Below are 14,498 nucleotides of genomic sequence, written 5' to 3' on the forward strand. Positions count from 1 at the left end.
ATTTGGAAAACATAACCTATGATTAAGTAAATTGAAAATATTTTTTTTATGAGTTATAAACAATACTTATTAACCTTCCTGCTCTTTTACAATTTATTATAAACTACACTAAAATCGTGAATTTTAGCTAACGTTATTATAAAATAATAGTTTCGGATGAATCTTATATTTTGGAATTACAAACTTCTTCATTTCTATTTTTTAGCTTCTTTATTGTTTTTCTTCTTATTGTCTACCACTTTGACCGTTATACAGTTTGCACGAAAGCTGACTAAAGTTTATTGTACACGACAAGTGCAGTGAGCCAATAATACTGTTTATACATCACGTTTTATAGAAAAAATTAATATTAAGAACAGCAAATCGTTTCCATAATGGTTTCAGCTTTGTATAATCAAATGTCTTCAATTTCTGTACTACAGCTTAATTTAGAAGTCTTCGCCACGAAAAGTGGTTAAAAAATGTTCGTTCATAGTATACTTTTTTCCTGGAGTAAGTTTCCATTGCAATATGAAATAGATTATTAAATTTTCACTAAAGAAATATACATTTTTTCACAAAAACATTTTCTTTCAAAAACCTCCAAGAACTCTACTACATTCCAGTGTTTCCACAGTCAAATGACGCACCGCAGATAGCATCACGGTAATGAAGACAGTTTTTACTCTTTAGTCACATTTTTTAGTCAACAAAGCGCGAAATTCCCCAGCGTTGGTCGTGACTTGCCGCTTGTTTATTAGCCTCGCCGCCTCACGAGGAGCAGTGTTCAGTGTTCAGTGTGTTGTGAACCGGTGAGAAGATGACACGGATACTCACATCGCTGGCCTCAGTTGCTGTGAGTACACTTTGACTATATATAACCTACCATCAGCGTTATTCTGATAGGCAAGCATGTTTCTTGAAAACCTTTTTTTCTCACCTAGTGTGCATCGTAGGGAAAATCTGCGCATACTGTTAGAAGGATATTTTCCTGTGTGCAGAATCCCTTTGCAAATTAATATAGGGTCAAAATAAACACAAAAAATGAATTAAAAAATATGGCTTGCCATTATGATTACGAAATTACAACGAAATATAAACATAAAAGTATAACTTAATGGAATAAATTCCAATCACTTGTTTTATTTACAGCGTGAGGTGAAAATAGAAAAGTGTGTACATTACATATTTTTTGTCGAGTTGTTTACCACTCGACGACCTCTAGTATAAATAAGTACATGGGGTGTTAACCATTTATGTCGGGTAAACCTAAATGTGTTATTTATAATAGTGAGTTATAATTCAGAAAAGTTTGTTTATTTCTCAAAATTGTTTTGTTGTTTGGATTGAAAGATTGTACGTAAAGTATTTGTATACTTCTTTGTATTTAAAAGCAACTAGATGAATGGATAGTAAAGTAGCCGGTTCGATTTACAATTTGGTAACTATCTTTTTTATGGTGCGGATCTGGACCCAGCTGTCCTTGATGGTCCTTGGCTTTTAATAAATGGTCCTGGCTGGAGTAGCTAGAGAAACAGCTGGTCTTAGTCAGTAATAAAGATGCAAGTCCAGCTGCATACTGCTAGACTCATCTGTAGTCATAATCAACTTAAAATAGGTACTCTGATCGTATTAATTGCTTTGATACTTGTTATACTTTTTTCGATGAAATGGCGACCATACTAAGTAGGTATTTAAGCCAAGTATGAATGGAGATGAGTGTAAGATGAGTGGCGCGATATTGTAGTCTTGTTAGTGACTAATGCCGACATATTCCTTAGACACAACTGTTAATTAATATAGGGCTAACATAATAGTCGTAATAGCCCATACAGCTTATGGCAACTAAGGGACCTATAGTTTATAGTGGAATACGAACTACATTTTTGCCTTGGTATATGCGAATTGGTCTAATTATCAGGATAGCACTGCGGATAGTCGTAGTACTCACTCGTGCGGACGTTAATCCACTCCAGAGAGTATCGCATCCACAGTGCATGCCTATAAATATCCACAATTCGTGACCTCCTAGTAGCTGGATTACAGGACGACGCCACCCGTCCCAGTATGGTGTTTCTGTCCGAAAAATGATTAAAGTACGTCTTGGATCTTGTGTCAAATCCACTATAGCCAAAACCACTTAAACATTACTATTTGCGGTTAACCGGCAGAAATATCCGCTGATGGCGTTATATAATTCTTATATACATCGCACTTTGTCATATATTATCTTGATGAAAGTTATCATGCTCTTTTAATGGATTAAAGTATGCATTCATTTAATAGTTGTTATTCTTTCAAAGGCCCAACAAATTGGTATCAAAAATCCCGATAATATCAAGCAATACAAACTTTCTTAAAGAGCCTTGTTGCTATTTTGCATTAAAATATTATAGAAATACAAAAGAACATCTCTGCAAAATCTGCGGCTTTTAATTTATTTGTATGACCAATTATTATTCGTAACACTTATAATAATTTATTCTGTTTAACTAAATCATTCTTCATTTGAATTCATTATAATATCATAAAATGTTCAACAATTATAACTTTTTATATTAATGACAACACGTATGCTACATTAATATAGCTACATTCAATCGTAAAATATTCAGCATCACTTGACGGAAAGCTATCAAAGCTATTCAAAAGCACGAGACCCCGACTTAATGACAGTTATTACTCTACCAATTACTATCCACACTGATTTAAACTAGTAATTTACTCATACGATCATCCCACAATCTTACTCATTAATGTATGAACATGCGTAGCCAATGTTCGTAGCGTGGACAAATAACATACTAATATATCAGTTTAAATATTAAATTCTAGTTTATTTTACACTACTTAATTGTTTTATATTGTTATGCTGACTGGTATAACTGCCTGAATACTTCGGGAATCACCAGATAGGACCTGACATCCAACGTATATTGGAATGTTCTCTTAGATTAGTTTTTACAAACAAGCCAGTAGCTTTTACAAGTTGATGTATATAAAACTAATCACTTTAAGTCCCGAATCCTTTTGAAGGTGAATAGACGGTTCCTATTGTACTGGTGGATCTTTTATTCCTATTGTACCTTAGCTTATCAACAAAATAGTAGTTTCAGTTTGTTTTCAGAGTAAAAGTAGTTTTCTTTTTATGTAATAGCTATTTACCTTACAAGTGTAGTAAGAGCGTTTTTACATCACGCAGGTGAAGGTTGTGCAACGAGCGGAAGCGAGTTGCATAATTTACCGAAGTGATGTAAACACGCTCTTGCGTAACGTGTAACGTACAAGATTTTACCTGACCCGACAATATACAGGAGGTTACAAACAATATTAATCATTATCCATTTCACTCATCTTCTAACAGTAACGTTCATTTACAAACAAAAGCTAGGTTAGGACAATTGTTCAAAACATAACAATAAAATTCAAGAGCACAGCTGATTTCTAGCGTTGAACGTCGTTGGCTCCATAGAGTTATATTTTTTAAGTTAAGCACTCAATGTTATTTAAATGGGTTTCATTACATCACCGAGTGAGTTTTTGATACTTTACATCACTCAAGAAGTAAGGAAGTTGTATACATCACGCTTGGGATAGGGAAGTTTAACATGGCGGGTTAGGTAAAATAATAAAATCATTTACAAAACATATGATGACAAAACATGACAGAACATAAATGAACAAAAGTAAACGCTCAATAATTTTGGCTTGTGTACAACCACTTATTAGCTACGAAAAATCCATAGATGATTTGATCTGTAGTATTGTACTAGAAAACAACTATCAGTTAATGAAGCCAGAACTTTAACCCCATTTCCATTTGTCTGAATTGATTTTCAATTAAATCTATTTAAATAACATTAGGTTTTAAAACGAGTAGGCCTACTTAGGTTTGCTGTTACAAGGAAACTAGTAAAATGTGTTTTTTTTTGTTGTTGTTTTTGTTTTTTGTTAAGTACTAATAGCTTAGTATAAAATGAATAAAGTTGCCAAGTTTGGTCAAAATATATCCAAAACAAGCAAACTACCAAATTTTACAATATCCTCCATATATAACATGGGATTTTTAATTTAAAATTTTTATTTTCTCCGTTACCAATAACCGTACAAAAACACTTTGATGTACTAAATTATTTGTTTTTTAAGCTCTTTAAAATGGTCTAGAGAGAAATTAGAAAATGTTGTGTTTTTAGGGTCAAAAATGAGAAAAACCAACTTTTACCCCATAACCCCCTTTAAACCCTGTTCCCATGGTCCGATCATGCTGATTCGCGAACTGATTCAAGTTTATCCCGCCTTACATCTTTAAACTAAACTTCATAAAAATCGGACAAAAATTATTTATGTTATCGCGTTCACAGGCATATTAATACACACATATATACATATATATAAATTTGGACGAATAGTGTTTTTGGCCTCTGGGGAGATGAAAATGAAAAACTAGTTCGGTCCTGGACCTAGATCTTACAGTGCCACCTACGGTAATAGCTACTTCCCTATAGGGAAATTCACTAAAACCACTGATAGTCATTCAAACTATAGCTGCAACTTATAAAAACCACTATCACTATCTATATTAACCAAACCACAACTTTGATAAAATCACAAACAGGTTTTCAAACTGCAACTCCAACTTTTTAAAAGTTACTGGCACTTTTTGAACATATCAAGATAGTTGACCCTCCTATTGTAGAAATCGGCTTGCACTATCCAAAGTCAACGGTAATGCAAATACCCCAAATAATGCAATATTTTAATCATGATAGCGTTTATTCTATGCTGCTAGGCTTGCCAGGAACGTAAGCTAACCAAGGTAAAGTCAAGGACAAGGAGGATATTGAATGAAATTACACTCCTCTGGGAGTCCTTGAACCTGCGCGTGATATTGTTCTCAAATTGCTGTGTCTGTAGGATTTCCGTCAAAACTGTGAAAATTTACATTCGTAATATTGGCTGTATGATCAGATTTCTCAATGGTATAAGATTATAAGTGATACTTTCCAGGATTTAAAATATTTTTCTGATGACGGATTATGGATTAATCAAAGCTTTCACCAGAGTTTATATGTGTTTTAAATAGGTAACAAAGAAAGCTAATTTTGAATTCAATATCTGTGGTGGTTGTAGCCACAAATTATAGCAAACTGCATTTTGCAGTAAGTTTTTGTAACAACTAGACTTTAATGCTTTAATACTTTACTCTGAAATAGTGACTATACGAAAGTAGGTAATTTAGGCCAATTAAAAGTATTGCTAACTCTTTAAACCTGTACAGTGGAGATTTTAAGGGACAATTTATTTATTTTTTTTTATTTTTTTCTGCTAACTCTCAATTAAGTGAAGTATTACATTGTTACGGCATTTTTTTACATCTATAGTAAGTAGCATAGTCTTGTATACCATCAAAAACGCAAGCTTTTCATCATGTTTTCCATTGGTATATACCATATACCAAAACCACTTCCACGTTAAGTGTAAGGTAGCACCCTGGTTATCTACCAAAGTAGAAGAACTAATTGCACCATGATAGCATTTCATGGCCCTTAAGCACATATTTAACCACGAACACGACCTTTGGAGAAACTCCTAATTCCTAAACTCAGCAGGACTATATACGAGTATTTGTGCTAATTTATTGAAAACCTGCATTTCTCTGCATTACCCCAGCATGCGTATCACCCGCCTATTGGTTTATACATAATCATAATATCTTAGTTATCACATTTTGTATGTCTGTCCACGACTAGTAGTGTAAAATCTACTTTGAGTAAAAAATCGATTAAACCAGATATTGCAAAACTCAAGCATATTAATCAAATCATGGTTCTGAGCAATGTGGAATGGATGTATGAAACAAATTTAGGGACGATTAAGAGTCTGTTTTAGTAGTTTTCAAACCCCTTAATTTTTTAGCTTATGCGGGGATCGATAGCATCTTCTTGCACTAGGTTAACAATCCACCTGAAGAAATTGGCAATAAAAATCCATTGAAATAGGCTACTCAAAGTAAAAGTTTTATAACAACTAGGAAAAACTTAATTATCTAAATAATTTATGAATGCAAAACATATAAACGTTGATTTTGTTAACAGATCTTCCTCATCTTGTCAGTGGGCACTTGCTGCAGCCAATGCCCAGATGTGAAGATTGACAAGCTAGCTCACCAAAAGCTGCTGCAGAGCCAGCTGCAGTTTTCTGCAGATCTGCTGCAGAACATAGGAGAACTGGACGGTGCAGAAAATGTGTTTTTCTCCCCCTCCAGTGTCTACAACGCATTGTTGTTGGCTTACTTTGCATCAGCCAACCAAACACAGGATTCTCTCAGAGAGATTCTTCGCTTTCCTGAGGAAATAGTAGGTTCCTAAACTTACATGATGTTCAAATTGATTGATAAGCTAAAATAATTATGCTTGTCATACTAATGTGTTTTACCTTAGTTCTAGTTTTAAAACTTATTTAGAAATACAAAACCACAGGTTTTTTTTATTTACAAGTACTGTAGCTAAGTTTTTACTAATGTTCTAAATAAACTAAAAGTAAAAAAATTGTAGTTTGATCATAACATACTATTGTTTTTAATTTATTCACATTTAACGCTATTTTAAATTAAATAAATTGGTGATAAAAGTGAATTTCTGAATAATAATTGAGTGCATAAATCATCAACTTATAAATAAGAAAACCGGTTGTTTATTACAGTTGAACTAAAATAATAATTACTGTTCCATATTCTTCCTAATTAAAATGTTTGGTTCTATAAGCTTTAATAAGCTTACAGTAATGAGATTTTTTGTGGATTCATCCAAATTTATGTAATCCTCTCTCTTCTCTTTTGCCCTTTCTCTCTTGTGAAACTGATACTTAGAAAGCGCTTTCTCTGTGTATAATAGAGACCTTCTAAAATCGGTGGGCTCTCAACTTTTTTTGTAAAATGTTGGACTCGTATTTAAAATAGTTTATTTTTGTATCCACTTAATCATTTTTAAAACTTCCAAACATATTGCATTCAGTCTCAATGGGTTCAACTTTGTTTTTTTATTGATTGATTATGACTCACTAAAATATACGAAACCATTAAAAAGTATATGGTTAAGGGTCAAAGATTCTATATTTGTATAAATAAAACTCCTTGGTTTGAAGTTTAAAATTGGCGATTGGTTTTAAATTTCAGGTTTCAAAACATTAGTGAATATTCAACACCAAAATATTAAATTTTCAATATTAACACAGATTATTCTGATTTCAAATATAAAATAATATCACATAATTACCTTTTTTTGCCTGCATTCTTGAGCTAGCAGTTTGTATTCATATTATGCTTATGCATTTTACCAACTTGTGTGTGATCTCCATATCACTAACACTAACACACAGAAGCAACAAAAACAACTAAACAAATTTAACTTGAAAATATTTTAAACTAGATTTGGAACTTTTCAAATAATTCTATTAGTTGCAAGTTACTGAATCAGTGACAATAAAATCGTGTTATTTAGTTAGAATTATTATAAGCAACCCATGTGTTTAAAGATTAAACCAAAGGTTTATCATGAAAAATGGGATATTAGCGAAATAATTGCTATATATAATTTTAACCATTTCATAACATCTTTCACCAAAATTCACCAAAATTTGTAATACATATTTACAAGCTGCACTGACATGGAGTATGTTTTATGAAATAAATATGCCTAATGTCTTAAAATGACTGTTTCAGGATAATGCAAACTTACTCGGTGCGTATATGTGGGGAAACAAAAAACAGAAGGATCGTGCTGTGAGTGGCTCCGGCAAGTTCATGCTCGGAAGTGTCAACAGAATGTACGTCAGTGATAAGGAAACACTCCGCCCTTGTGTTCAGAAGGACTTTAAAAATGAAATCGTCATGGCGGACTTCACAAATAATGTCTCATCCACCGTATCCACTATCAACACATTCGTCTCGGACAACACAAATAATGAAATTAAAGAGTTACTTTCACCAGATTCACTGAATCAGAACACAAATTTAGTACTGGTGAGTACCAAATGATTTAGTTTGGTTACGTTATTTAGATTTGTTTCATATTTAGTGTTTATTAACTATTGTGTCCATCTATTGAAAACCATAATTTTATTTTACTCTATCAAAAAATTTAGTGTAGATGAATAGAAATATAAGTTTAATTAAATCAAATCCTGGACATTTTGTTATCTTATACGAACAAAGAAGAAAACAAGTGAATATATTAGGAGAATTTAATTAAGTATGTCACACAGGGAATTTTGTAGAATAGAAACGTTTCTAATTGTTTTACTGTATTGATACTCAAACAGAAACAAGGTGTATGTTGAAATTCACACTCCCAATGTCACAATGAACTAAGACATGCCAAAATTAACACCCAAATTGACTAAGAAAGTTGTAATTCCTTGGGAATAGATATTAAGTGATATTTATTTCTTTATATGTTTTCCTAAAATACTTCCTTCTATAACTTAATTCTTTAAATTTCTATAAGAGACGATGGTACTGTAATTTATTTGATAAGGATTAAAATTAAATAGTAAAACAAAAATAGTGGTTTTTTTGCAAGGAGAGGTAGAACTTTTTTTGGTTTCATCACAGAAATTGTGTACCGGTATCACAAATTTAATTTTCAAGAACTACTGCCCTATTTATCATGGATGTTTATTTTTTGTTATTTTATAAATCACATCATAAAAAAGTATTACTTTTGTTAATTTATTTGTCACAGTGATTTTGAATTCATTTTAAACAGAGAAGAGGAAGTAAAATACTTTCTTATGAATAAGTATAGATTAAGCAAAGTTTATTAAATTAATCAAGTTGCATTTGCACTGCTAGATCTGTTTCTAGACAAATTGTACAGCTGTGTGTCTTGGTTGCAGTTGAATGCTGCTTATTTCCGAGGTCTGTGGACGAATCCATTCTCCCCGGACGACACCAGACCGTCCATGTTTAAACTTTCCAACGGATCATCTGTGCCAATTACAATGATGTCTCAAGAAAACATGTTTAATCATTGTAAGTTTAACTTGACTTTAAAAGAAATCTAGAGGGAATATGCCATGTAGATAAGAGTGTTATATCACAAAAAGTCAAACAAGTAAGGACTGTAGTGCAATATACCAAACTTAAAGCTCGGAAACAGGCACTTGCTCTTGGCATAACAAGAGATGTCCGCACCAGATCCTCTACATAAAACTGAATTCTCCCCCATAAACACATTATGCGTTAGCCAGAAAGGTATTGTTGTTATAAAGATTATTTAACCTAATGTAAAATAACATCATATATTTTTCCCTGATTGCATGATTGCTGCTCAAACTTGTTTTGATATTTTTAGTTAGAATTAATAAATAATAAGAACAAAGTATTTTAGATACTTGTATTAAATTATCTTCTTTTCTTTGACATATTCCCTATAACCTGGAATGCATCTATGCAATGTATAATTTGATTGCCATGTAAAACATATTCGCCCGGCGAACCATGAATTGCAATCAAATAGCAAGTAAGAGATATGGGTGATACAAGCTTATGAGACAATCTTTTGCTTTTAGTTCTGGTATGTTGGGGCCAAAAAAATATGTAAAAATATGTGGCAATGGCCACATAGCATTTTTGTACAACAGTTGTAGCGGCGTAGTGCACAGGGTCTTACTACAGTGTGAGCGCAACAATGATGGCAAGGGGGGAAGCAGAGCAGAAAGGGAGACAAATGAAATCTGCTCTAGACACCAGAGCGACTGGTGCTAAAGACCACTTAAATGTACCATTGAATGTATCCTTTGTATCTTACTTCTCTGTGATTAAAGCAAATAGATATCGATGAATACAAAACCTGCTGTTGTTATCTAAACCACAACTGCAAATATACCATAAAACACAAATAATACTGTATCTACTTATATCCACCCACTCTTTAATCTGTAGTTGTAATAAAAAGACCATGTAGCAGGAATAAGTTATTGGAACCCGTTCCTATGCGTTGTCTCTCATCCGAGCCTTGCTTTTATAAAAACTCAATTTCATCCAACTGACTAATTCATTCTAAACATTTGTTTGAGTCTGTTGAACAAATTAGTAAGATACTAAGTCTAAACAGGAGGATTGCATGCATCAGAAACTCAAGTTATTCAACATTTATAAATTTCTTGCAGTGGTGGATGAAAACCTCGGTGTAGAAGTATTGGAGCTTCCATACCAAGATGCTGACATCAGCATGTTTATTCTTCTGCCGCTAAAGCCTTCACCCTCGGCCATCTCTGATCTGCTCAACAAAACCACTGACGAAACTCTGTTAAATATCTTCAAAAGTGATAACGAGACGAATCATGTGACCGTGACCATTCCAAAGTTCATGGCTGATAAGACTCTAGAAATGACTCCGGTGAGTATTGAGGATAACTTGTACAACTGAGTCCCAAACATTAGTTTGGCAAAAATATACTGTTTTTTTATGAATATTATTTATGCCACCTATGGTGGAGAAATGCATAGTCACCTACATAAAAACTCAGACAACAACAAAGGTAAATCTATATAATACGCTAAGCCGATTTTTGTAAACAGAACTCCTCCCTCATTTTTGGACCGATTTTAATGATTAAAGTGTCCCTGGTCTGTAGTTTTGCAAAATGTTTTTCGTTTTTTGAAATCTTTATTAGTTTGGGTAGGATCTTCCATCAAAGTTGGGTTTTCTCCCATAAGATTAACATGGGGGAATCTAAATATTTATTTGGAAACTTTGTTTCCACTAATTTTAGAGAATGGCTGGGCGTAGAAACTTGGTAGAGGTGTCCAAAGAAAGGTCTTGATCTGTAAATGAGTTATCAAAAGAAAAACGAAGTAAATTCCCTCAGGGCTCTGCCCCAGAAGCCTTTAAAGACCCTCCACAGATTTGTTTACATTTTGGGCATGTGGATAACACTTTTCAATTAAACGGCTGTTTTTAATTTTTGAACTGTATTTTAAACAACACACATTTATTGGGAGTCACTGAATTGTCCAAAGAAGTATTTGCAATGTTATTTTCTGATTTTAAAATTGATTTCCTTCTGTATCATGTCATGTTTTGCAATATAACGTTTCATTACAAAATCAGTGAAATATCCTTTTATCACAGTCTTACAATATTTCTTATTGAACTATCTTATATCTATTGTACGGTTGGTGTCTGCTTTTTTCACCACTTTTGGCTATATTTTATCATATTATTCCAGACAGATCATCATAGGTTCTTGAGATTATTGTCATACATGTTTTCAATAATTGGAAAAATCTTTGATTGTGTAATACAATATAAAATAATACAAGTGCAGAAGTGTCTTATTAAGAAGCTTTATTAGTAAACCCACAAATGATTTCTCAAAACTATGCTAGAGGGTTGGCACAGAAGTACGATATGAACTGACGCGACGTGACGAAGGAAAACTCAAACTTACACTGTAACGGATGGACCTCCCTTTGAAGTTAGAACGTGTCTTCTCAACAAACAGATATTCTTTCCCAAATCAAATCATAGATTAATCTTTGTTAAACTGATGAAATCGCGGAAGTTCCTAACTACGATTTGAATACTATCTAATGGTTCTTCCAAAAGAGAGATACCAGTTAACATACTAATAATAACTCCGATGACGTACGGTATGGAAATGTTTTATTCATTGAATGATCAACAATATTTGGTAACTAACGCAATTAATACCATTATTGTTTTACACTTAGATGAATTAGCGTAAGCCTTGAAAGTAACCGTCGAAATTGACGGGTTTCACCTAGTCTACTTATAATTCAGCTGAAGGAAATCAGCTGTTAGATTGACACTTAACAACTGTAATACATAAAGTTGGTCAATAGCACCATAGACAAATAGAATAAATATAGACTGTCAAACGAAGGTTCCGGCACCCACCGCTAGGAGTGCCATGAAGTTACGGCGCACACTGTTGCAGGCGAGGAGCGTAGGAGCCTTATGTGACCAGCAAACGCTGCAGCAGTGTGCGCCGTAACTAAACGGCAAACCTAGTCGTTGACGACAGAGCCTATGATAACCGCAGCACAGCTGACGGTCTACATTTATTCTATTTGTCTATGGTAGCACTGGAATTTTGAAAGCTCCAGGTTAGGGGGCAATATTTTTATTTACCAATCGTCCTTGTGTTAGGCCATATAAGCTTAAGCTTAAAAATGAAACGACACTTCAATCAAAAGAATTATTTAAGTAATGGAAAAGAGATGTAACAAAAAATCCCGTAAATTAAGTATGGATATGAATTACAAATAAACCATGTCGTTGTTTTGTGATGTTTAAGCCGAAAGCCCACTGGACTGAGGCTGTTCAAGGACCATCATGTCTCCTGCAGCCCTTATTAACAAACTTTGTACATAAATCCCATATTTTACTGTAGGAATAGGCAAACTCTTTAACGTTTTTGTACTTATGTTTACAGATTCTGGAGTTGATGGGAGTAGGAGATCTATTTCAGCCAACAGCTGACTTGAGCGGACTGACTGAGGAAAACGTGCTGAAACTAGACAAAGCCATCCATAAGGCTAAAATTGTTGTGGATGAGGTAAATATTAAACATAACACATCACTAACAAGCTTCCATTGAATAATTAATTACAACTACAAGTAATTCCTAATGGAAATGTTGTTTTATAAGAACAGTAGAATATACAAGATGATAAAAAATGTAAGTTTAAATATTTTTCATGTTCAGATGGATGCTGTTTCTTTTTACAAAGTTTAGTTTATATTTGCAATCAGCCACGTTAACGTTCATGAGTATCGGGGTTGCGTCGATCGGACAATGTGACAACGGACACACAGCGGAGTCACTCTTCCGTTCCTCCGTGTCATTCATCATGCTGTCCAATGGACCCGAACACAATACTAGTGACCCTATGTGTGTAGATATTATTGTAAATACAGTATGGAGTTCATACAGTATAGCATATCCATAATTTATATAGTTGTTAGCGATAAGTGATTTAGAAGACCCCTGAAGATGACACACAAGGTGCAGTAATACCAAAGACAAAAAGAATTAAATATAGACCGTCAGCTGTGCTGCTGTTACAGTTGTCGCAGCTAGTCTGGGCGCGCGGACCCTTGTGTACTAACCGTCCCCCACGCCAAAGCCATGAAGACAGCAGTGAGGCGCTGAACAACCCCAGACAGCCGTGTGGGCCAGATGTTTTTGGAAATGAGCAATAAACACTCCCCTCTACACCCCGCACCCTAGCGCGGCCGCGCGCCCAGACTAGCTGCGACAACTGTACCATAGGTTCTGGCGCACACCGCTGGGTGCGTCATGTAGTTACGGCGTACACGCTACGTAACTACATGGCGATCCAAGCGGTGTGCGCCAGAACCTATAGTAACCATGGTAACCACAGCACGGCTGATAGTCTATATTTTTAATTCTTTTGGTCTATGGTAATACATAGTGTAACATTAACATCTCACCTACAAAAACTCAGGCAACAACAAATGTATATCTACTATAATTGAAATTCTTGAAACTGGGATGACAAAAAAATATTATAAGATCGCTTTATATTTCAGGTTGGTACAACTGCTGCTGCCGCTACAGCCATTTTTGCCAACCGCTTCGCCGCAGACACCTTCTTTGCCAATCATCCGTTTGTCTACTTGATTTACGATAAGAAAGCAAATATCTTACTGTTTGCGGGAATTTTCAACTCTCCAGAAACATAATTTTGATAAGTTCTCACTCCATCCCAAACCAACAGTATTAATTAAAGTGTGATAATGAATGAAGCCATTGACAAATTTGTGTTACGTTTTGAATTTATTTGTTGTCTAATTCAGGATTATGATATTCACATAAGCCTTATGTGTTTCAGATTTTACTTTTGCAAAAAAGTATGAAACTTTTTACTTGTATAACGTCTAAAAATTGAGAGACCACTAACAAAGTCCTTTTGTTGACAAGTGTACAATTTTCCATTCTGATTGTCAATTTAACACGCCATTATTAGACCTATAGTAAGAACTTTATCAACTATTGTTGTTACGGTACTATTAAGCATAGTTTATTCTTTTATAATGTGAGCTCTATGATAAGTAGAGATGTATATAGGAATGTGACAATATTTGTTGTGTTTTTATATTTATTTATTGTATTTTCAAGATGAATTTTACTATTGGCAAACCTATTTTATATAGAAATATGATAAATTATACAAATCATAAAATCATCATTATGATAAATTATACTAGACTTTTATTTATGTGCATTCTCTTCATGAATCATTCTTGAAAATGAATTACCATACATAGTTTAAGCCCCATTCACACAAAGGCAGTAGGTAGGCAGGTTATCTACCCCACGTAACTGAAATTAAAATACACTAACTGAAGCAGGTATCTGTGCATGGTAAGCCTCATTGTACCTGCCTCAGGTAACTTGAAATACACCAGAGGCATGTGTATTTTTGGCCTACTGGCTTTGTGTGTACAGGGCTTGAACGCGGCTGT

The 14,498-nt window shown here is 34.0% G+C and overlaps 1 protein-coding gene across 1 annotated transcript in view; it reads left to right on the forward strand.

Moving 5' to 3' along the window:
* The first annotated feature begins 753 nt into the window (after positions 1 to 753).
* The window catches only part of LOC128992999 (uncharacterized), a 39,423-nt gene continuing 25,678 nt past the window's right edge, over positions 754 to 14,498 (forward strand). The window contains exons 1-7 of the mRNA XM_054416750.1: positions 754 to 833; positions 6,073 to 6,335; positions 7,700 to 7,999; positions 8,875 to 9,010; positions 10,150 to 10,379; positions 12,442 to 12,564; positions 13,563 to 13,710. Of these exons, the coding sequence (XP_054272725.1) occupies positions 800 to 833; positions 6,073 to 6,335; positions 7,700 to 7,999; positions 8,875 to 9,010; positions 10,150 to 10,379; positions 12,442 to 12,564; positions 13,563 to 13,710 (1,234 nt within the window). The 5' untranslated portion in view covers positions 754 to 799. The remainder of the gene's footprint in view (positions 834 to 6,072; positions 6,336 to 7,699; positions 8,000 to 8,874; positions 9,011 to 10,149; positions 10,380 to 12,441; positions 12,565 to 13,562; positions 13,711 to 14,498) is intronic.

This window comes from Macrosteles quadrilineatus, unplaced genomic scaffold, assembly GCF_028750875.1.
Source record: "Macrosteles quadrilineatus isolate MER2022 unplaced genomic scaffold, UCM_ALF_1.0 Scaffold_4__1_contigs__length_99947679, whole genome shotgun sequence".
Lineage (NCBI taxonomy): Eukaryota > Metazoa > Arthropoda > Insecta > Hemiptera > Cicadellidae > Macrosteles > Macrosteles quadrilineatus.